Raw genomic sequence first — 21,129 nt, 5'->3', positions numbered from 1 at the left:
GGGGCCGGAGCCGGGGCGGGGCGGCGGGGAGCGCCCAACCCCGGAACCGCCGCCGGCCGCGGTCAGCCGCGCTGCCGGAGCGCCCAGCCCCGTCGCCGGTGCCCCGTAGAGCCCAGCCATGGCCCGGCGCCGCCGGTAAGTTTGCCGGTTGCCGGGGCTGCCCGCCTGGGCAGGATGCAGCAGCCGCCGGGGCGGGTTTTGGGGTGTGCATCCCCGGCGCTGGGGGGGGCGGTGAGCGCCTGCGGGAGGCGGGCAAGGGGGGGAACTCCGTCTCGCAGACCCCCGGCTGCCTGCTGGGGGGCGCGGGGTGTCTCTGCCAACCCGCACACTGACCTTGGTGTGCAAGTCTTTCACCCTCCCGCCGTGTAGGGGCCGCGCAAGTCTGCCTTATGATGGGTAGGGGAGGTCTGGCCGCCCGGAGAAGGTTAAAGGAGCCCGGAGGCACGTCCCCGGCTCCACTTGCAAGGTGCAGCTTCGACTTTTGCCGCTCGACAGATGTTTGTCAGTGAAAACTTCAGCAGATGGGCTTTCACTGTGCGTTGTGCAACGTGCGGGCTTGGGTCGGAGTGGTTTCTGGGACAGCCCCTCCATCAGCAAGTTCTGCTGGCAGCGAAAAGTGGCCACAGCTGTTTGAGAAAGCATAAATCCTTCTTTCTCTATTCTCTCTCCCTCTTGGGAAGCTCGTGATGCCCAAAGGGCAAGTGCCAGGCACAGCAGGCACCTGCAGCCCGGTGGGGGATGAGGGCTGGGGGGGAGGTTGTGTCTTCGTGGCCGCATCCGCAAGTGCAAGAGCTGCCAGGGAGCACTTTAAGGGATTGATGATTGCATTTGGCCCAAGGTTGTCCAGCATCGTTGGCTGTCAGATACAGATGGAAAGTCAAGGTCCTGTGTCAGCAGCCCAGCTTCGTGAGCCATCCGCTGCTCTCTGGAGCTGCCAGCACCTGGAGTTTCGTGCTGACCCAATGGCTGGAAAATCGCAGGGGCTATGCCAGAGGGATATGCTTAGGTTTCCATTTCTTCCCCATATCGCGTTGTAGCACTTGGGTGTTGGGGTGGGCTCAGGTTTCAGCCTGCCTCCGCATCCGAAATGCTGAACGCCCCTAAAGCGCTGAATCAGCTCTTTTAAGAAAAGATCGGGGGCGGGGGCAAAGCAGGGCACCGGGTCCCGCTGTCCCGCTGTGAGGTGGTTTTTCTTGGAGGGTGGAGACGAGCAGGAGTGAGATTAATGCCTTCAGGAGCACTGGGGAGAGCCGGCTGTTGGAGGGATAGGGTGGTAGATGAAGCACATCTTGTACCAGCAGGAATTGGGCTGGGGGACCCAAAGACAGCAGCAAAGACACCAAAATCTTTATGGCCACATAACTTATATGGTACATATCATGAATGAAATGAGCTGATCGCGGGCTGATGCCTCACGCCGGGGTTTCAAACGCCTGCCTGCTCGACCAGCCCTTCTGGGCCACGGCCCTGCCTGGTGCTGGCTCCTTCTGTGGCGTTGCAGTTATCACTCTCATTTCTTTTTTGGACAGAGATCTATATCATCCCGGCCTGCTGGCGGCCTGGAACTCCTTGTATTTGCTGGTTTGATTTCGCCACCATCAGGCACGAGCTGTGTGGTTTTAGTGGATACCTCTCCGAGAGCTGCTGGCCCCACAGGTGCCGAGGAGCTGGCTGCGGGCTCTGGGTTACCCATGGACCACGGCTTTGGGGCCAGGCTGCCTCCTGCTCCCCCAAGGTGGACACAGAGATGCCCTCAAAGGGAGGGCACCGGAGCTTTCTCTCCCACGTGTCCAATGCGCTTTGGTACGAGTGGGCCAAGAGAGCCTCACTTTTTTTTAAAGTCTCCACAAATCTTTGCGGCTCAGACAAATTCAGGTGCTGTGATGTGCCTCCAGGCAGGGGAACGTGAGAGCCCTCAGTCATGATTTAGTCATGAGCCGGCAGCACCGCAGAGGGTATGCAGGGTTAAAGTGAAAACCCAGCTTATTAAAACTTCATCTTGCTAATTAGCACAGGGTGAAGAACAAAAAAAGACAATGTTTAAAGGGGGAATTGTCAGGGGTGTTAAATATTAAGTCATCTGCTGCCGGCGTTGACTCCCAGTGGCTTTTTCGTATTCATGGTCAGACACTGGATGAGGTGTCTAAATGGGTTTGGAGCATCACTTGACACTGGCAGCTTTAAGGGACATAACAGGGCTGTAAAGTGATAATTCCTACAATATAGGTGAAAGTATTTAAGGCTGGGCAGAGCTAATGCCGCAGCTTCAAATGTGCTGTCTGCTCTTGCAGACAGAGCAAGGTGCTGGCAGCATGTCTGCACTTTGCAGATGAGCTCTGTATTCACGTGGTCCCCTCGGATTTGGGGTTTATCCTCTGGGTGCCCACTGCTCTTTAATCCTGGCTTACAAACCAGCCGGCAGCAGCGGGGCTGCTTGTTTCCTTTCCGTCAAGGCAGCCTCACTACTCTGCTGAATCATGACTCTCCTTAAAATCACAAGATTTGGGGAAGAAAAAAAAAACAAAACAACAAAACACTGTGGTTTTTTTTTATTTTGCTTTCCGATTCTGGAACGCCTGCGAATGCAGGAGGGAAAAAGCCTTTGCCGTCCCTTCCCGCTCACCTGGCAGGGAGGTGAGATGCCAGCCCGAATCCTGTGACTCCAGGAACCGTGGCTCGGCAAAGCTCGGACCCTTCGCACCACCGGGATGCCTGCAGCAGCTGCCTGTTGGCCGGGTCCCCGGCACAGCTCGGCTGGCGGGTTGGCTGCTCACGCATCCCCCACGGCACCGGAGAAAACACGCTGGTGACGATGACGTGATGGGTCCCCTCCTCCTGCCCGTGGACACACGATGCTCGGGGCCAGCCAGCTCATATCCCCGAAAGACCCCCGTGGGATGGGAGAGGACAAAGCTGATGGGGACATGGAGATGTAGCAGCGCTTATTTTTTATGTGCTTTAAAAGCCATCTGCGGTGGAGCCAGGCGGCAGGCAGGGATCCCCGGGAGGCTATGGACGCGTAAGTACCGGCACTGTGCCCCCGGCGGGATGAGCTGCCTCCTGGCCGGGGCTGTCTGTGTCCGACAGCCAGGTGTTGCAGGGAATTTGCTGCCATGTCTTGCCACGGAGGCAGCAGCCCTGACAGCAAGCGGCTGTCGCTTTGCAGGAGGGGCAGGGACACCCTCCACCACAGCTTTTCCCTGAGCCCGCCGGGCCGGCCAGCCTGTCTGGTCCCTGCGGCCACCACAGTGGGGACGGTGAAGGTCGGAGTCCCCTGGGAAGGAGGTACCGTGTCCCCTCTGCTGTCCCCATCCTGCTAAGGCAGAGTCGCTGCCCTGGCTCAGGGACTGGGGGGCTGTGCCACCCGTATTCACCCTGGCATGGCTTGTGCACTGTGGAGATAAACTCAGGGGTGATCCAGTGAGTTATTTGGGGGGATCCTTGCAGGTGGCTCTGCAGAGCTTATGGAGGAATCGGTGCCTCTGATCATTGAGGGGGACCAGGGAGGGTGGGGAGCAGCCCTGCGCCCTGTGCCAGCAATGCCACCGGGTGCCCTCACCTGTCCCACCCGCTCCTAGCAGCGCCAAGAGTCTGGAACGATGATTTTGCCCTTTATGACTCCAAAAAGCCCTACAGAGAATTCCAGTGCTGCTGCAGACCCCTCCAAGGGAAATTAAATCCCCAGGAAGGGTTGCTCGTCCCCTGTCTCAGGTTTGCAAAGTCCCTGGCTGGTCCCTGGGCGGGGGGGTTGCAGAGTGGGCACGTGGAGGCTTTTTTGGCCCCTGCAGCTGTTTTGCAGAGAAGTAATTTCCCCTTTAATTTGCCATCCTAATTCCCAGCTGTTTTATGGGGTTGGAGATGCTTCCCGGTGAAATCTGCGGTGTTTTCCTTAGCTCGACTCCTGCCAAGATGTTTGGGGAGGAGGCAGCAGCACCTTGCACCGGAGGGGAGGGATTCCCGGCATCCCAGCATGCGGAATGGGTGCGTGGCCCCAGCATGAGCTTGGCCCCCGATGCGGTTCAGACTGGACCCCACCGGGGCAACAGGGACCAGTTAAATGTTATTGACCCTCTTTAAACGAATGTCCTAATTGCAAAGTTGCTGGGGTTAGTGGTGCTGTGGGTCTCGCAGCCCATGGTTAGCGGCAGTGCTGGTAAAAATAGAAGCGGTCAAAAAATGGAGTTTTATTTTTACTCCATAAAGTGTGTCCTGCTCAGATGTTTTGCTTTCATCTCGAGTTGAGGCAAGGCGACTCTCGGCTTCCACAGAACAGGAAGAAAAAGCTTTGTTTTGGGTCAGCTGGAAAGCTCCAGCCCAGCAAGCTGCAAACGCGGTGTTTGGCTATGACACCCTACACTCCCTTCCCGGTTTCTTTTTTTTTTTTTTTTTTTTTGAGGAGTTAAAGGTCACCGCAATGTCATCTTGCAGCAAAATAACAAGTTTGCCTTCCAAAAAAAATGTTGAAACAGGCTTTGCGTGAGCAGGCACCTCTGCGGGCTGCAGCTCACTAGTGCGAGGTGGCAGGCGTCTCCCGGGAGGTTGGGAGACTTCCCTCTCATCTGGGACGGAGACAAATCACTGACTGGAGAATGTACATTTTCTTAATGAGGCAAAAAAAAATAGAGGGGCCAGATGGGCATGGAGCAAGGTCCTGTTTTTAGAGACCTCCCTGGCCCATTGGTGCACTGGGAGATGCCTGCAAACACTCTTCTCAGCGTCTTCGTTGGAGCCATGCCCAAGTGGGTGATGTCCATCAGCCCAGGGCAGCCACAGGGGGTTTAATCCCGGCCCAGACAGAGCGACCAGAGTGGGATTAAATCTGCTAGTTTGGACAGCCAGCTTGCACATCCCTCTGAGGCAGATCGGTGTGCAAGGGCCACAAAAGGCTGCAAAACCTTTCTTGAAAAACACATTATTTCTCCGCTGGCAGCGGCAGTGACAGCTCCTTCGTGTACGTCATGAGCTCCAGCCCATGGGGGGGGAAAAGAAAGAAACAGCCTAAAAATAGAGCAGCTTCGAAGTAGTTCATAAATAATAAACCGGCCTCCTGAAAGGGAGATGAAAATCCAGAAAATCCCGAAAGACCTGGGAGATGCTGTCAGTTTTACATGGAGCGAGGAGGTGGCTGTCCCCGCAGTGGCGGTATCGGCCATTTCTTGGGATTAAACACCTTAAATGACAGCTGATAAAGAAAACACCATTTATTTACTCTTTTTTTTTTTTTCAGAAAATGTGAAAACTATTAAAAATTCTTTTCCCAAATAATTTGTGAGCCCTGCTCAGTGGGCGGCTGCATTTCATTTTCTCCCTGCCTTGAGCTTTGCAGTCCCCAGATAAGGCACACATGAGACCCAGGCGTGCCTCTGGTAGCAGTAGGTATTTGCATCTGCCTCTCTGGCATCCCAAAAATTCCCAAGTGTGAGACGGAGGGAGCTTGTTTGGGCTCAGCATACCCGTCTGTATTTCCAGAAGTATCCTGCCACTTGCAGCTTCGCTCAGCAGTGCTGGTTTTGGCCAAAACCCTTCTGCAAACCTTCACACCCCCCCATCCCCAGTACAATCCTGTGGTGTTTCATGTTCACCCTACAGCCAAGGTGGGGTTGGTAGAGGGGATGAAGGTTTATCCCAAGAACAGCATCTTCCCACCACCGTCTCCTCCCTGCCTTTATTGCCCAATTTTTGGTGGGCTCAGACAGCCTCGCATCAGACATGCTGCTGGGTGAGGACCACGTTCCCCTCGTGGTGGGCAGGATTGGGGTGGTTGGAGCTGCCCCCATCCCATGCTGGAGCTGTCACCATCCCGTGCTGGAGTTCCCCGCTGGCGAGCGAGGACTCCATGGGACTTGGCCAGGGGACAAGTCGTTTAGCTAAACCTGTCGCCCATTCAGGCTAATCGCTTCCTAATGCCGCCTTAATCCCATTTAAAGCAACTGGCAGCCTCGAAAGTTACCGGCTCCCAGTGGAAGGTTAACATGACCCAGGCGGCAACAAAAAAGTTCCACCAGCTGCAAGGTCTGGCACAATACGTGCTTCAAGAGGAGTATAAAATACTGTGTGTTTTGTTGAGCCTGTGCACAGATGCCACACTAGGTTTACAGCCGGGCATCCCCGCAGTGGAGCAGCAGGGTTTGGGTGATGCTCAGGACCCCTTTTTCCTTTACTTGTCCTTTTTTGGGGAGAAAGATCTGTTCAAGGTACAGAGGAAAACGTGCACCAGCTTGTCGCACCTGTGGCAGGGAGAGGGTTCGGTGTTTCTTTTTGGATCTTTTTCTTCCTTTTTTTAAAAAAAGAAACCAGCGCCTTTAGAGAGAGTCACTCCAACCAGCTTCATTTGTGTCCCAAAAGAGGGGGTTTTTTTCCCCTCTGTTTTGCCCGGAGTGGGCAGGCTTACGTCCCCAGTGCTTGGGGAGGAGGCGGCGTGCTGATGTTTGGCAGGTACCGGCCAGCTGGTCTGCAGGTCTGTGGCTCCTCTTCCTCCCCTGCTCCTCCTCCTGCGGCCGGGTTTGCTCCTTGCTCTCCCGTGTCCTCACTTTGCTTTTCCTCTCCGGATCCCTGGCGCTGTGCTTGGCCGAGCCCAGCCAGCCCGCAGCCAAGGAAAAGCCATTCAGCTCTTGGCACAGCCCTCGTCCCCGGGGCCTTGCAGGGGGGAGCGGGATGGAGCTGAAACACAGCCTGGGGCCGTGCTGGAGGGGGGAAGAGCCTTTCAGAGGTCCCGCACTGCTCACTTCCAACAAAATTAGCCTTTCTCCTGCGTGGAGCCGTCGCAGGGACCTGCGTGCGTGGCAGCTGTCCTCCCACCCAGGAGCCATACTTTGCTGCACAACGCATCCTTTACATGCCCCCCAAAACCAGCCACGAGCCACCAGTACCCCAGCCCCGTTTGGCCACCCAGCGGTTCCGAAGAAGCAGGGGTTTGCCCACCTCCGCTGCAAAGCATCCGTGGGCTGGAGCAGCTGGGACACAGAGGAGATGGGGAAGGGACAGCACTGCGGATAAGCTGAGCTAAATCTGCCAGGGAGGCAGTTTGATTAAAATTTGGAGCGGCTGACTGGATTCATTGCGTGGTGTCTTTTGTGTCTCCTAATTAGCCCTGTCCCATTAAGATACTGTCAGTGAGCTGATCCAGCTCCTCCTCAGCCTCCTCCTACCCCCTCCCAGTGTCCGCTTGGTCTTGCTGGAAGTCTTCCCCACAAAAAAAATTAATTACAGCAGCGATTTGGTCCGTAGTGCCCTGGGGTTGTTCTCCGTGTGGGGCTCAGGCTGTTCTCCGCGCGTGTCATCTGCCAGGAGTAATTGGAGATGGTGTCTGGTACTCGGCGTACAGCACCTGGCACGTTGCAGCCCGGCAGTGGGGGGCTGGGGGAGCTGCTGAAACTCAGATGGCAGGGGGATGACAAGCAATTCCTTGATTCAGAGGTCCTTCTGAGACTATTTATATCCTCTTCTTTTTCAGAGATGGGTGCTTCAGGACTCAGTGGAGGAGGGAACTCTCCTAACAGTCCATTGTCTTCTCCTGAGAGCCCCAGCATTGCTGCTAAGAGATCTTCCTTCCCAATCCTCTGCAGAAAGCTCTAGAGAAAACAGAGCACCATGTACACCTTTCTGCCCGAGAACTTCACACCGGTGAAGCAGAAGCCCTCCAAGGAGCTGAGGCCCATGCTCGGGGCCATCTTGCTGGGCCTTATCCTGTTCATTGCCGCGGTGGTGGCCTGGTGCTACTACACAGTGTCCCTGCGGAAGGCGGAGCGGCTCAAGACGGAGCTGATGGACCTGCGGGCGGATGGCTTCGTCATCAGGAACCAGCACGGGGAGGTGGTCTTCCGTCTGGCCTTCCGCTCAGGCAGCCTGGACCTGGAGTCGTGCTCCAAGGAGGGCGAGATTTTGAGCTGCACGCGGTCGGGCAGGGGGCCGCTCAACTTCTTCATCCAGACAGTCAAGCCTAAGGACACAGTGATGTGCTACCGCGTGCGCTGGGAGGAGCTGGCAGCCGGCCCGGCGGTGGAGCACACCATGTTCTGGGAGGACGCCCACTGGTACGGGGGCTCAGAGATGAGCACCCAGCACTGGCCCATCCGCCTGGCTGGCTACCAGGAGCCCGTGCCCTATGTGACAAGCGATGTCTACTCCTTCCGCGACAGCTTTGGTGGCATCCTCGAACGCTACTGGCTCTCCTCCAAGGCGGCAGCCATCAAGATCAACGACTCCGTGCCCTTCCACCTGGGCTTCAATGCCACCGAGCGCGCCCTCTTCTTCCAGGCCCGCTACAAGGACTCACCCTACAAGCCCCCGCCGGGGCAGCAGCCCTTCCCCGAGCTCAGCTACCGCGTCTGCGTGGGCTCCGACGTCACCTCCATCCACAAGTACATGGTGCGCAGGTACTTCAACAAACCCTCCAAGATCCCTGCCGAGAATGCTTTCCGATACCCGATCTGGTCCACCTGGGCCCTCTACAAGAATGATATTGACCAGGATAAACTCTTGCGATTTGCTGAAAAAATCAAGAAGTACCGTTTCAACTGCAGCCACATTGAAATTGATGACATGTACACGCAAGCCTATGGGGACTTTGACTTTGACCCTGTCAAGTTCCCCAATGTAACAGAGATGTTTGCAAAACTGAGGGAAGATGGGTTCAAGGTCACCCTGTGGACTCACCCTTTCATAAACTACAATTCCTCCAATTTTGGAGTGGGCATCGAGCGTCAGCTGTTCATCAAGGAGCCATCAGGACGACTGCCAGCAATGGTGGAGTGGTGGAATGGCATCGGAGCCATCCTGGACTTCACCAACCCAGCAGCCCGGGACTGGTTCCAGAGCCAGCTGCGCCAGCTCCGACACAAGTATGGCATCTCGTCCTTCAAGTTCGATGCGGGTGAGACCAGCTACCTGCCCAAGCAGTTCAGCACCTTCCGCCCACTCTCAGACCCCAGCATCTGGTCACGGCGCTACACAGAGATGGCCATCCCCTTCTATGAGCTGGCTGAAGTGCGGGTGGGCTACCAATCGCAGAACATCTCCTGCTTCTTCCGTATCATTGACCGTGACTCCGTCTGGGGCTACGAGCTTGGCCTCAAGTCCCTCATCCCCACGGTGCTCACCATCAGCATGCTGGGGTACCCCTTCATATCCGCTGACATGATTGGAGGAAACTTCCTCCCCAACAAGACAGACGGTGCGGTGGAGATCCCTGACCGGGAGCTGTACATCCGGTGGCTGGAGCTGTCGGCGTTCATGCCCTCCATGCAGTTCTCCATCCCTCCCTGGCTCTACGACAAGGAGGTGGTGGAGATTGCACAGAAGTTCACGGAGCTTCATGAGTCACTGGTGGCCCCGCTGCTGCTGGAGCTGGCTGGGGAAGTCACCGACACGGGTGACCCCATCATCCGTCCCATCTGGTGGATCTCGCCCCGCGACGAGGCCGCTCACAGGATCGACTCCCAGTTCCTCATTGGGGACACCCTCATGGTGGCCCCTGTCCTGGAGATGGGCAAACAGGAGCGTGACGTTTACCTGCCGGCAGGCAAGTGGCGCAGCTACAAGGGGGAGTTGTTTGAGAAGACCCCGGTGCTGCTCACGGACTATCCCGTTGACCTGGACGAAGTCGCCTATTTCCTCTGGGTTTCCTAACAGGCTCCTCCATCAGCTTTGGGATAACCATGCCTTACCTAGGACTTTGTAACAAATAATAATTCTAATTGCACATTTCATTTGAGACTGGGGTTGAGTAAGGGAATTACATAGACTTCACTGTCCTTGACGTAATTTTTTTTTATTTGGAAGGGGATCATCTTTTTTTTTTTTTTCTTTTTTTAATTTGGGTCAGGTGTGAGACTCCGGTTGTGCTACGGTAGGCAGAATTTTCTCTGTCTAGGTCGTTAATGAGTTTGTCTGCAGGCAGGTAGTAAAGCCAAGTACCTTTTCAGTTCCCAAGGACTTCAAGAGGTGGAAGTTGGTTAGTGCCAGGGTCACTGGTCTTGTGGGAGCACCCAGCACTGGGCATGGGGGCGAGTGACATGGGAGGGTTGCTACAGCACAGCCTGCCTTAAGTTTTATAATATGGCAAATATATTTAAAAGGACTTTTTTAATAGCAGAAAAGAAGATAGTGAGCTATATATATATATAGACACACATATATTTTTTCCCCCTTTAGTCTTGTGTGGCACTGGACTAACCACTTGCCCCATGTTTCCACTTTCCCGGGTACCAGGCAGGCCAGGTTACTCGAGTGACGTCGGGGTTTTTTCACTGTATGGGCTGTGCGTCGCTTTCTGGGCCAGCTGCATCCCACCTCCTTGCCCATTTAACACCTGCTGCGCCGCAAGACACTTGCCTGTGGGCTTTGCCTTGGGTATCAACATTGCCTTTCCTAGAGCGGCGCCGGCCATACCAGCATGCCCCATTAGTCTTTTTAAAGCATTTATGGCCCCGCTTCGTTATGTGATTGTCCTACTGATATCATCTCTTTCGGTTTTTAAGGACAGATGAGCATTCAGGTCTGTTGCTGACAGAAGGACGGCCTGGAGCAAAGCCATTCTCAAAAAGTATGTGCGGCGCTTTCCCAGGAACAGCCGGTTCCCACAAGCGGCACGTGTCTTGGATTGACAGTGACGTTTGCTGCTAGCCAGCTCGCCGGTGGGTGGAAAACACCAGCTTTTGCACTGATGGGTCTGTGCCAGCAGGTGTTCTCACTGCACCCGCGGAAATGTTCTCATCTACCATGAAATTAAGCTAATATCCATCTCTGTCTCAGGTCGCAGTTAGAGGTGATGATTTTCTTTAGCGTTTTTCAGAAGCAGCCCTCCTCTCTCCCGGGGAGAATTAGGGGCCTTCCTCAGGCAGCGTTTGTGGTGCTGGAGGTGGGGTTGCTGTTGGAGGCTTCAGGAGGTGACACAGGGTGACAGGGTCCTGCACCCCGAGTCCCCAGCAGCTGTGATGGAGCTGCAGAGATGCCTCTTTCCCAGCTTTCCCATTTGGTTTTGTTTGGGAAGATGCATTTACAGAGACTCGTGGTCAACCTCTGCTCCAAGATGGAGCAAACAGGATTGAAGTTTGGCTGGGCTGTTCCCTGGGTAGGTGCATGTTTCAGCCTCTGAATTTTTAATGAGCCTTTGCAGAATTGAGCTGCGTTGGCTGGGAAGGTTTGGGGCACCCTGCCCGGGCTATGGCCAGCCAAGAACACCTCAACATCTGCGAGGTTTCTCATAGGATTGCATCTGAGCTGAGCGTGGGTCTGGCATGAGCCTGTCACCTGGGCAGATGGAGGTGTGTTTTGGGTAGGGTTGGGTACCAGTGAGGATCTTTCTCAAAGCCCGTCTCCTGCATTGGGTATTGCAGGAGGCAGAAAAGGAGATGCGCTAAATGTGGGGTTTGTGATAGGGTCCAGGAGTAGAAAATCGGGTATTTGGGGCAAAATAAGGAGTGCTTTTATAGCTAAGAAATGAGGAAGTCCAGTTTGATATTCTTTGAAGCATCTCTTGTGGTGTGAATCTGCCCTTTGTAATTTGCAGTTTCAGCCGCAGAAGGAGATGCGCAGGAGCCCTACAGGTTCCTGCTCAGCGGGAGAACAAGCGTGTCCAAAAGCCTGTTCCTTGTGGCTTTTAAATACAAAGGACTCAGGTTTGTTCCCTGCCATCGGTGCAAATAACAGTTGTGTTACAAGTTACAGACACCCTTTGGCAAGGAGTTAATCCTGGAGCCCCAGCATCAGTCATCAGGCCACTGTCAGTATTTAGCCCTTGGACTAGAGGGCAGAGGTGAAGGTGAGGAGCTCCAGTACACGAGTGACCACAGCCTGCAAGGAGAACAGGGTGCAGAGAGGGCTTCTCCAGCCCCAGAAATGCTTAAAGACCATGCTTTGAGGGGCTCCAGCTCTTCCCTTTCAAACTTTGCTTGTGAAATACTTGTCCTCCCTTGGCATGGGAGTCATTGGGTGGAGAAGACATTGCTGCACAGCTCAGCTGCCAGTGAAGATGTGGGATCTTGGGCACAGGACTTCATGGGAAGGATCCCAGTGTGACCAGGGGATGTTGCATGTCTTCTCCCTGTCTCCGCTGTGCCATTCGCCTCATCCCTCACTGGTAAGGGGTGAGGCTACATGAAGAGAAGCCCCACATTCCCATTAGTATCCCTTTATTATGAAAATCGTGGGAGTAGCCAGATGAGTGCCTTCAATCCCCTTGCAGTGGTTTCAGGCTCTGTCAGGAAGGTCATGGAGGAAATTCCGTTAGGCACACCATCCTCCTTTCCCTCCACTCAAAAAGAAGGATTTTATTATCAAAGTTTTAATTTTCTTTTTATTTAACTATATGAATAAATGGGTAAGAGTATAGAGTGCCCTTATTTTTATAAATGCTGTAGTTAGGGCATAAGTGGCTGTGGCTATCCAGTGCTCCAGCTAGGAGAAATGTTAAGCTGCTGGGAGGACATAAGGGATGATGCTGAAGAGCAGGTCTGTATGGGTAGATCTCTGTTGGTCCATGGCACCAAACCTTCCTCCGCATGTCAGGGACAGGCTCAGCAGTGCTGCCTCAAGCTATCTCAAAGGCTTCTAGGTGCCCTTTCCATCCAACTTTTTACCAAAAAACACTATTTCTAACACTGTGCTGTAGCCCTGCAGGACTCGAGGACCTCTAGAACTTCAAGACCACAAGTGCTCTGTGCACAGACACCTTGGGAACTGCACGCCATGGAGATTTCTCCGATTTACTCCATGAGTCACTGGCCAAAACAGAGTTTAGTTTGACTCAGCCAAGGAAAAGCCCCAAAAGAGGTTTTTGGGGTTGGGTTCAGCCTTTTCCACCCCAGCCCGCAGCAGATGGTGGCTGAGCAGCAGGTCAACGTGATGTCCGTGTGATGGAATTTTGAAGCTTGCACTGTTGTGTGTCGGGTTTTCTGGATGCTTGTGTTTGCACATGCTGTCCTACGTTGGACTGTAATGCTGGTGGGTTTGTTTTTAACCACTTTTCTAATTCTTAATTGTTACGAAAACAGAACTGTAACATGAATCTCCTTGATTGATATAAAAATTTGGAAAACAAAAGGAAGTTTAACTATGTCCATCTGTACCAAGTACGTGGGGACGGTGGTTCAGATTTGTGGCTTTTTTCATCCAGACTTCACCAAAATCAGAGTTGGGATTGTTGGTTTATTTAAAGCTTTCAGGCTACAGCTTTGATGTATGATTTAAAAGAGAGGAGCTGGCAGCCCCCCTGCTCTTGTGTTTGCAGTAATGGCAGAAGATGGGCATATGGAGGTGACCCACGGTGTCACCCTCTCTTGGCTCCTGACAGCAAAGGGAATAGCTGTGTCTTAGGGCTGGCCTGGAAAAGACCATGTCCAGGTGAACGCTGATGCTGAGTCTGCTGCCAGGGGTGGGGAACAGACCATCATGCCCCTGTTTCTGCTGACATCCACCCAAAAAGGGCCCATCAACACCCAACTCTGGGAGTTTGGCTGGTCTACACTGCTCTCAGAGGACACGTGCTTTGGGACTGTTTGCAGGCACTGAAGAAGAGGAGCCTGCTCTTGGCTTCCCTCGGGCACTCCAGAAGGTCCATCTGTGCCCTGGCTGTCCCCACTTCCCCCAGATGATGCTGATGGCTGGGAGGGGGACAGAGTAGAAGTTTGTGGCTATGGGAGTGCCAGCAATGGAGCATGTGAAACATTTAGGGGCCTGCCGTGCCCCACTTTGCCCCACACAATGTTTTTTCCTGCCCTTTCCATCTGTTATGGTACAAACCACAGCCTGCCTTGTGCCACCTGGGCAACACTAGCACTGGCCAACACACAGAGCTCAGTTTGGGCAATGAGAGGGACTTTGGTTTGCTCCTGTTGCAATAAAAGACATTTTCCCAATGCTTTTCCTTTGCCTTCTCCCTTGGGTGCAAGCGGCATCCATGCACTGGGCTGATGCTCACATGGCGGGGGTGAAGCTGGTGCTGGCTGGAGGCCTGGGCACAGGTCAGCAGCTTGCAGCACTTGCAGCCTTGCAGCGAAGCCTCAATAGTGAAGAAGTCCTCCTTGGAATGGGTGGGTTTGGTTTTGGTTGTGGTTTGCATCCTCCCAAAAGCTGGCACTGTGTGCAGGGAGGGTGTGCGAGGCTTGCTGGGGACATGGAGACAGCGAGGGAAGTCTGGTTTGTGCTGGGTCCCAGCTAAATGGCTGTGTATGGCACAGGGATGAGTGTTGATGGCAAAGTCCAAACCCCAGTGGGGCTACAGCAAAAGCCCTATTCGTTTCTAATCAGATTTCACAGAAACACAGAATCACAGAATGGTTCGGGTTGGAAGGGACCTTAAAGCTCATCTCGTTCCACCCCCCTGCCATGGGCAGGGACACCTTCCACTGGACCAGGCTGTTCAAAGCCTCATCCAGCCTGGCCTTGAACACCTCCAAGGATTGACAACTTCCCTGGGCAACCTGTTCCAGTGCCTCACCACCCGCACAGTAAAGAATTTCTTCCTGATTTCCAATCTAAATTTCCCCTCCTTCAGTTTGAGGCCGTTACCCCATGTCCTATCACTCCACTCCCTGATAAAGAGTCCCTCCCCATCTCTCCTGTAGGCCCCCTTTTGGTACTGGAAGGGGTTATAAGGTCTCCTTGGAGCCTTCTTTTCTCCAGACTGAACAACCCCAACTCTCTCAGTCTGTCCTCATAGCAGAGTTGCTCCAGCCCTCTGATCATCTTCGTGGCCCTTTCAAGGCAGTGCCTATGGGTGACAGCAGATCGATGGCTGCTGACCCATGAGAATCTGGATGGGAGCATCTCCATCCCTGCCTGAAATCACACCTTTAATAAAAGTAAGAAAAACACAACAGGCAGGGAAAGCCCAAGGCTGGGGAGGACCATGGTGAAAGGACAAGCTGACAGCCGCGGAGTCCCTTCGGGCACATGGCCAGACTGGCAGCCTCAAGGAAAAACCAACCTCCTCAATCACAGCTCATCCCGAGCCAGGCGGGAGCTGCCAGCCTGCAGATCCCTCACGCCACGAGAGCCATAAAGATGCTCCGGGCTGATGCAAAATCCCAGGGGCCAAGTAGAGAAAAGCGGGGGTTTTTATTTATTTTACTATTATTTTTTGCCAGTAGGGCTGGGTGGTTTTTAACTCAGTGTCGTGGTTTAGCCTCAGATGGCAACAAAGAACCACGTGCCGCTCGCACGTGCCTTCCTAATACAGGAAGGATCGAAGAAAAGGCAAGACTCTTGGGTTGGGACAAAGGCAGTTTAACAGAACAGCAAAGGGAACAGGCAAACAACAACAACACCACGGATAGGGGAATATACAAACGCGATTATGGAACCGCCGCTCCCGCCGCTCGCCGACCGGCCGGACCCGGGACGCCCCAGCCCGCTTTTAAGCAGCAACTTCCTGCCCCCTCCCCCGGCAGCTCAGGGTGGGCGTGGCTCACATGGCATGGAATACCAGGAAAAGTTAACCCTATCCCCACCGGAACCAGGACACTCAGCCATCATCAAAGATTAAGGGCAAAAGTCTCCCCCCATCAAAAAAACCCGGCAGCCTGGGGTGAACAATGGGCTGTGGGAGAGTCTCATGTCACCAGTAGCTCCTGGGAGTGCAAAAAACCAACCCAGACTGAAGCTTAGAAAGGCAAACAAGAGGTTCCACTGGTAGCACACAGCCCCAGTGTGGCAGGAGGATGCGGATGGTGGCCACCGTGCCACCATTTCGCAGAATGCCTCCAGCACCGGTCCCCTGTGGCTCCCCGCAACTCGGCTGGATAGCAGGGAAAGGTAGTGGGGGAAAGACCAGAAAGGGACGGGGATTTGGGGGAAAGATTTTTGCAGCCAAATGGGACCGGGCGGCTCATCCCCAGAGTTTGCGAAAATCTCAGTGATGCCTTTTTCCCCCCCCAGCTGTGATGGAGGCAGGCGGCAGAGCCATGCGTGTGCATACAGAGCACACTGATTATGGGGGTAGAGATGCGGTGTGAGGGGGCTGGAGCCCGGCTCTCCCACCTCTCTCCAGCACCATGGGCATCAGCTTTTCAGAAAGATTTTTTCTTGCTGCAACAGCCACCAGAGGAATTTTGCTGGGTCCTCCTGGGACCCTTCAGTTGCCCTGAGCCCAGCTGTCGGGGACCATCAGGGCTTCAAAGCAGACACTGAGAGAGAAAGAATTCAGAAACGCTTCCTTGTCCTCAGGGGAGATACATCGCTGGAAACCACCCTCCTGGAGTATGAGAAAGCCCTGGTAAGTACCTAGAGATGGTCTGTTAACTCTGAACACCGCTGCTAGACTGAGCATTGCTTTCCCTTTCACATCCCTGGATTAAAGCAGGTTTTTCCCTCCCGCTTGCCACAGCAGAGATAACATTACTGCAGCTCGAGCTGCTTTCAGGGGCATCTAGAAAATCATTGAATCATAGAATTGTCTAGGCTGGAAGGGACCTTTCAGATCGTCGAGTCCAACCATCAACCTGACACTGACAAAAACCATCACTAAACCATGTCGCTGAGCACCAAGTCTACCTGTCTTTTAAATACATCCAGGGATGAGGATTCTACCACTTCCCTGGGCAGCCTGTTCCAATGCTTGATAACCCTGTCAGTGTAGAAATTTTTGCTAATATCTTATCCAAACCTCCCCTGGCTCAGGTATTCCGTCTCAGCACACTTGGCACTGCTCTTGTGCCACTGTGACCATACAGGGTTCTTGTAGCATCACTGGTGGATGACGGGGGTCTGAGCTGGTTTTGGGGCTGTTTCACCTGGACACCAAACCAGCTCTGGAGTGAGTGCAGTGTTCTCCAGCCCCTGTTTACTTTTTACATGGACCAGCTCTGGGGCAAAACCCTAAAGAAAGGAGCTGTCTTATGCTTTGGGGCCATGCACAGCTTTACCTCCCAGGTGCCTACTAGCAGCATGCTGGACTCAGCAAAGGAATTGGTCTCTCACTTTGGGAAGGAGCTTTGCAGCCCAGAGACCCCAGGACTCTCCTAAACTGCTGTCTTGTCTCCTTTAGACTTCTCTTTGCTTTAAAACAGGGAATATTCGACCAAGAGTAGGGAGCATTTCACAGCAAGCCTGCTTACCCTAAGCCTGCAGGTGCTGCTGAGACACCTTCACCCAGGAGAAATCACCTTGCTGGGCTGAAGGATGGTGGCTCATGGACAAGGATCTCCATCAACACAACTGGTGGCATGGGAGAACATTTTCCATGTGAAAACTGAGGCAGGAGGGCACTTGGGCTGGGGTGTTAATTGTCTGAGATTTCTCAGGAGGATGATGGCCAAGTCCCCTCCTGGGACCTGAAGGATCACACCCTTTGGCTCTAAACGTGGTCCCAAAACACACATGGATCCTATTAGGTCCAAACCCATGCACGACCATGCATGTTTTAATCTTGCCTGCCATGAGATTTCACCACATGCTTACAGGCTTGGCTGTATCCACACCACAGGCATGGTTCTCAATAATGTCTTCCAATAAAAGGGGGGAAATGGTTGCCACAGCACCAGCAAATGCTGTAGCTTCTTTCTCCTTGCTCAGCTAGCTGAGGCTGTAGAAATGCAAACTCCCCTTACTCCTGCATCAGTATCCATCTGATGTGCAGGCTGAAAATTGTATGCTTTCCTCTTCAGGATAATCACAGAATACTTTTTGTAAAAAAAAAGTACTCCACTGCAACTGCCTCCCTCACTAAGTAAATGAAACTATAAATATCTCAAGGGATCAGCTGTGAAACTGGCTAACAAAGGAGTCCATATAATTTCCTTTATAAATCAGAAGCATGCATGGCATTTCTTGCTGGGAAAAGATTATGAGCAGAGCCTGTGTTTCTATGCATTCTATTTGTCATACTGAAATAATATAGACAGCCATCCAATATATTTTATTAAGTAAGTTATTCTACAGCACTTGCCACACAGAAGAGAGGTCACACTGTTTTCTTCAAACGCCATACTGAAGTAGTTCTGCTGTAAAAACCATTAGAATTCCCAGGTCATTCAAGTTATTCGTTCATTAATCCCTGAGACCATTGTGTAGCTGATGGAGGAGCCTGTTAGGAAACCCAGAGGAAATAGGCGACTTCGTCCAGGTCAACGGGATAGTCCGTGAGCAGCACCGGGGTCTTCTCAAACAACTCCCCCTTGTAGCTGCGCCACTTGCCTGCCGGCAGGTAAACGTCACGCTCCTGTTTGCCCATCTCCAGGACAGGGGCCACCATGAGGGTGTCCCCAATGAGGAACTGGGAGTCGATCCTGTGAGCGGCCTCGTCGCGGGGCGAGATCCACCAGATGGGACGGATGATGGGGTCACCCGTGTCGGTGACTTCCCCAGCCAGCTCCAGCAGCAGCGGGGCCACCAGTGACTCATGAAGCTCCGTGAACTTCTGTGCAATCTCCACCACCTCCTTGTCGTAGAGCCAGGGAGGGATGGAGAACTGCATGGAGGGCATGAACGCCGACAGCTCCAGCCACCGGATGTACAGCTCCCGGTCAGGGATCTCCACCGCACCGTCTGTCTTGTTGGGGAGGAAGTTTCCTCCAATCATATCTGGCAGTACAAAAGGGTACCCCAGCATGCTGATGGTGAGCACCGTGGGGATGAGGGACTTGAGGCCAAGCTCGTAGCCCCAGACGGAGTCACGGTCAATGATACGGAAGAAGCAGGAGATGTTCTGCGATTGGTAGCCCACCCGCACTTCAGCCAGCTCATAGAAGGGGATGGCCATCTCTGTGTAGCGCCGTGACCAGATGCTGGGGTCTGAGAGTGGGCGGAAGGTGCTGAACTGCTTGGGCAGGTAGCTGGTCTCACCCGCATCGAACTTGAAGGACGAGATGCCATACTTGTGTCGGAGCTGGCGCAGCTGGCTCTGGAACCAGTCCCGGGCTGCTGGGTTGGTGAAGTCCAGGATGGCCCCAATGCCATTCCACCACTTCACCATTGCTGGCAGTCGTCCCGATGTCTTCTTGATGAACAGCTGACGCTCGATCCCCATCTCAAAATTGGAGGAATCTATGTGTACAAAGGGATGAATCCACAGGGTGACCTTGAACCCATCTTCCCTCAGTTTTGCAAACATCTCTGTTACATTGGGGAACTTGACAGGGTCAAAGTCAAAGTCCCCATAAGCTTGCGTGTACATGTCATCAATTTCAATGTGGCTGCAGTTGAAACGGTACTTCTTAATGTTTCTTGCAAAATGCAGAACTTTATCCTGGTCGATATCTTTTTTGTAGAGGGCCCAGGTGGACCAGATCGGGTATCGGAAAGCATTCTCGGCGGGGATCTTGGAGGGTTTGTTGAAGTACCTGCGCACCATGTACTTGTGGATGGAGGTGACGTCGGAGCCCACGCAGATGCGGTAGCTGAGCTCGGGGAAGGGCTGCTGCCCCGGCGGGGGCTTGTAGGGTGAGTCCTTGTAGCGGGCCTGGAAGAAGAGGGCGCGCTCGGTGGCATTGAAGCCCAGGTGGAAGGGCACGGAGTCGTTGATCTTGATGGCTGCCGCCTTGGAGGAGAGCCAGTAGCGTTCGAGGATGCCACCGAAGCTGTCGCGGAAGGAGTAGACATCGCTTGTCACATAGGGCACGGGCTCCTGGTAGCCGGCCAGGCGGATGGGCCAGTGCTGGGTGCTCATCTCTGAGCCCCCGTACCAGTGGGCGTCCTCCCAGAACATGGTGTGCTCCACCGCCGGGCCGGCTGCCAGCTCCTCCCAGCGCACGCGGTAGCACACCACTGTGTCCTTAGGCTTGACCGTCTGGATGAAGAAGTTGAGCGGCCCCCTGCCCGACCGCGTGCAGCTCAAAATCTCGCCCTCCTTGGAGCACGACTCCAGGTCAAGGCTGCCTGAGCGGAAGGCCAGACGGAAGACCACCTCCCCGTGCTGGTTCCTGATGACGAAGCCATCCGCCCGCAGGTCCATCAGCTCCATCTTGAGCTGCTCCACCTTCCGCATGGACGCCGTGTAGTAGCACCAGGCCACCACCACGGCAATGAACAGGATAAGGCCCAGCAAGATGGCCCCGAGCATGGGCTTCAGCTCCTTGGAGGGCTTCTTCTCCACTGGCTTGATGTTTTTGGGCAAAGGCGTTTCTTTGGCATCCCCCTTTTCAGTGTTTCCGTGTTTTCCCGCTCGGTGGGTAATCAGACTGTCCATGTCTCCTTAGTTAGAAAATTTGCTGCCGAATTTTTTTCAACTGGTTGCGTAAATTCCAAGACGCTGTATGAAGGGGACCAGAGTCTCCTTTCCGAAGCCTGGGCACTCACACCTGCAGTGTTATTTCATGAAGGAGAGGGTTATAAATACACAAAAAAGCCAGTTAAATCTTGATAACTGTGGTCGGCGGGTCCTCTCCTCCCGTGTGCAGCGCTGGCTCTGCAGCTCTGGCTTGCTGTGCCCTGTGCAGTGGCAGCTTGTTCACTGGCAGCTGGGCTGAGCTTTTTCGGAATGGGGCTGTGCCAGGATTCCCGTGACCTTCTCTTGGCTGCAGCCTCACTGCGTCCCACAGAGCAAGGGCAAGGGGATGAAAGTCAGGCCAGAGCCTGCAGGAGAATGGGACCAGGGATAGGAGCTGGTACCTGAGCATACAAGATGGATATCACAATTTGATCTGTCTTCACATGAATTACACACCCTGCTGGATTTTAGCACCTGTCCGCAACTTCCCTGCATCAAATGCAGGCAGAGAAATGCTGTGCTGAAGTGCCCAGCCTCTGCCTGCCATTCCCCACCACCCACCAGGGATGCAGCCGGCGAGCGATGTTTTATCTCCCTGCACTTTGCTCCTTCCCTGAGCTGCATGGGGACAAGGGGACACACAGGCTTTGTAGCCGGTGCTGCACTGCTCCAGGGAGGCTGGGCAGAGCCCTTCAGCTGCCTGTCCTGGAGACGTCACAGTGGGACAGCCCCTCTTGCCCGGGCAGGGGAAAAAGAGGATGTTTCCCTGCATCTTCTTCTCCATTTTTTATCCTAATTCACTTTCTGTAACTCCCAGGCTTATGCCAGGCAAGATGCTACAGTGCAGAGAGGGTGGAAGATATTTAGGCACAGAGTTTGGGGGTGGGGGTGTCAAACTGAAGTTGTTGCAAGATCAGGACTACATTAAAACCTTGTTTTGCTGAGAAATGCACGAGCAAACGACACATGTCCTAGCTCCATCAAGT

At 53.9% G+C, this 21,129-nt stretch overlaps 2 protein-coding genes across 2 annotated transcripts; one reads left to right on the top strand and one right to left on the bottom strand.

Annotated features, from left to right (window-relative positions):
• The first annotated feature begins 27 nt into the window (after window positions 1-27).
• LOC141736373 (myogenesis-regulating glycosidase-like) lies at window positions 28-13,041 on the top strand. Its single transcript, XM_074570440.1, has 2 exons — window positions 28-135; window positions 7,454-13,041. Exon 2 carries the CDS (start codon window positions 7,591-7,593, stop codon window positions 9,625-9,627), a length of 2,037 nt encoding a protein of 678 aa, XP_074426541.1. The 5' UTR covers window positions 28-135; window positions 7,454-7,590; the 3' UTR covers window positions 9,628-13,041.
• Window positions 13,042-17,835: 4,794 nt separating this feature from the next.
• On the bottom strand, window positions 17,836-20,350 carry LOC141736031 (myogenesis-regulating glycosidase-like). Its single transcript, XM_074569657.1, has one exon. It carries the CDS (start codon window positions 20,120-20,122, stop codon window positions 18,026-18,028), a length of 2,097 nt encoding a protein of 698 aa, XP_074425758.1. The 5' UTR covers window positions 20,123-20,350; the 3' UTR covers window positions 17,836-18,025.
• Window positions 20,351-21,129: the final 779 nt, after the last annotated feature.

This window comes from Larus michahellis, chromosome Z (assembly GCF_964199755.1).
Source record: "Larus michahellis chromosome Z, bLarMic1.1, whole genome shotgun sequence".
Lineage (NCBI taxonomy): Eukaryota > Metazoa > Chordata > Aves > Charadriiformes > Laridae > Larus > Larus michahellis.
Note: the sequence above shows the minus strand (reverse complement) of the source record. Positions and strands in the feature narration are given on the sequence as shown.

What these genes read in the sequence shown, in the direction of transcription:
- LOC141736373 (XM_074570440.1), top strand. Translation starts at nt 7,591, where the DNA reads ATGTACACCTTTCTGCCCGAGAACTTCACACCGGTGAAGCAGAAGCCC.
- LOC141736031 (XM_074569657.1), bottom strand. Translation starts at nt 20,122, where the DNA reads ATGGACAGTCTGATTACCCACCGAGCGGGAAAACACGGAAACACTGAA.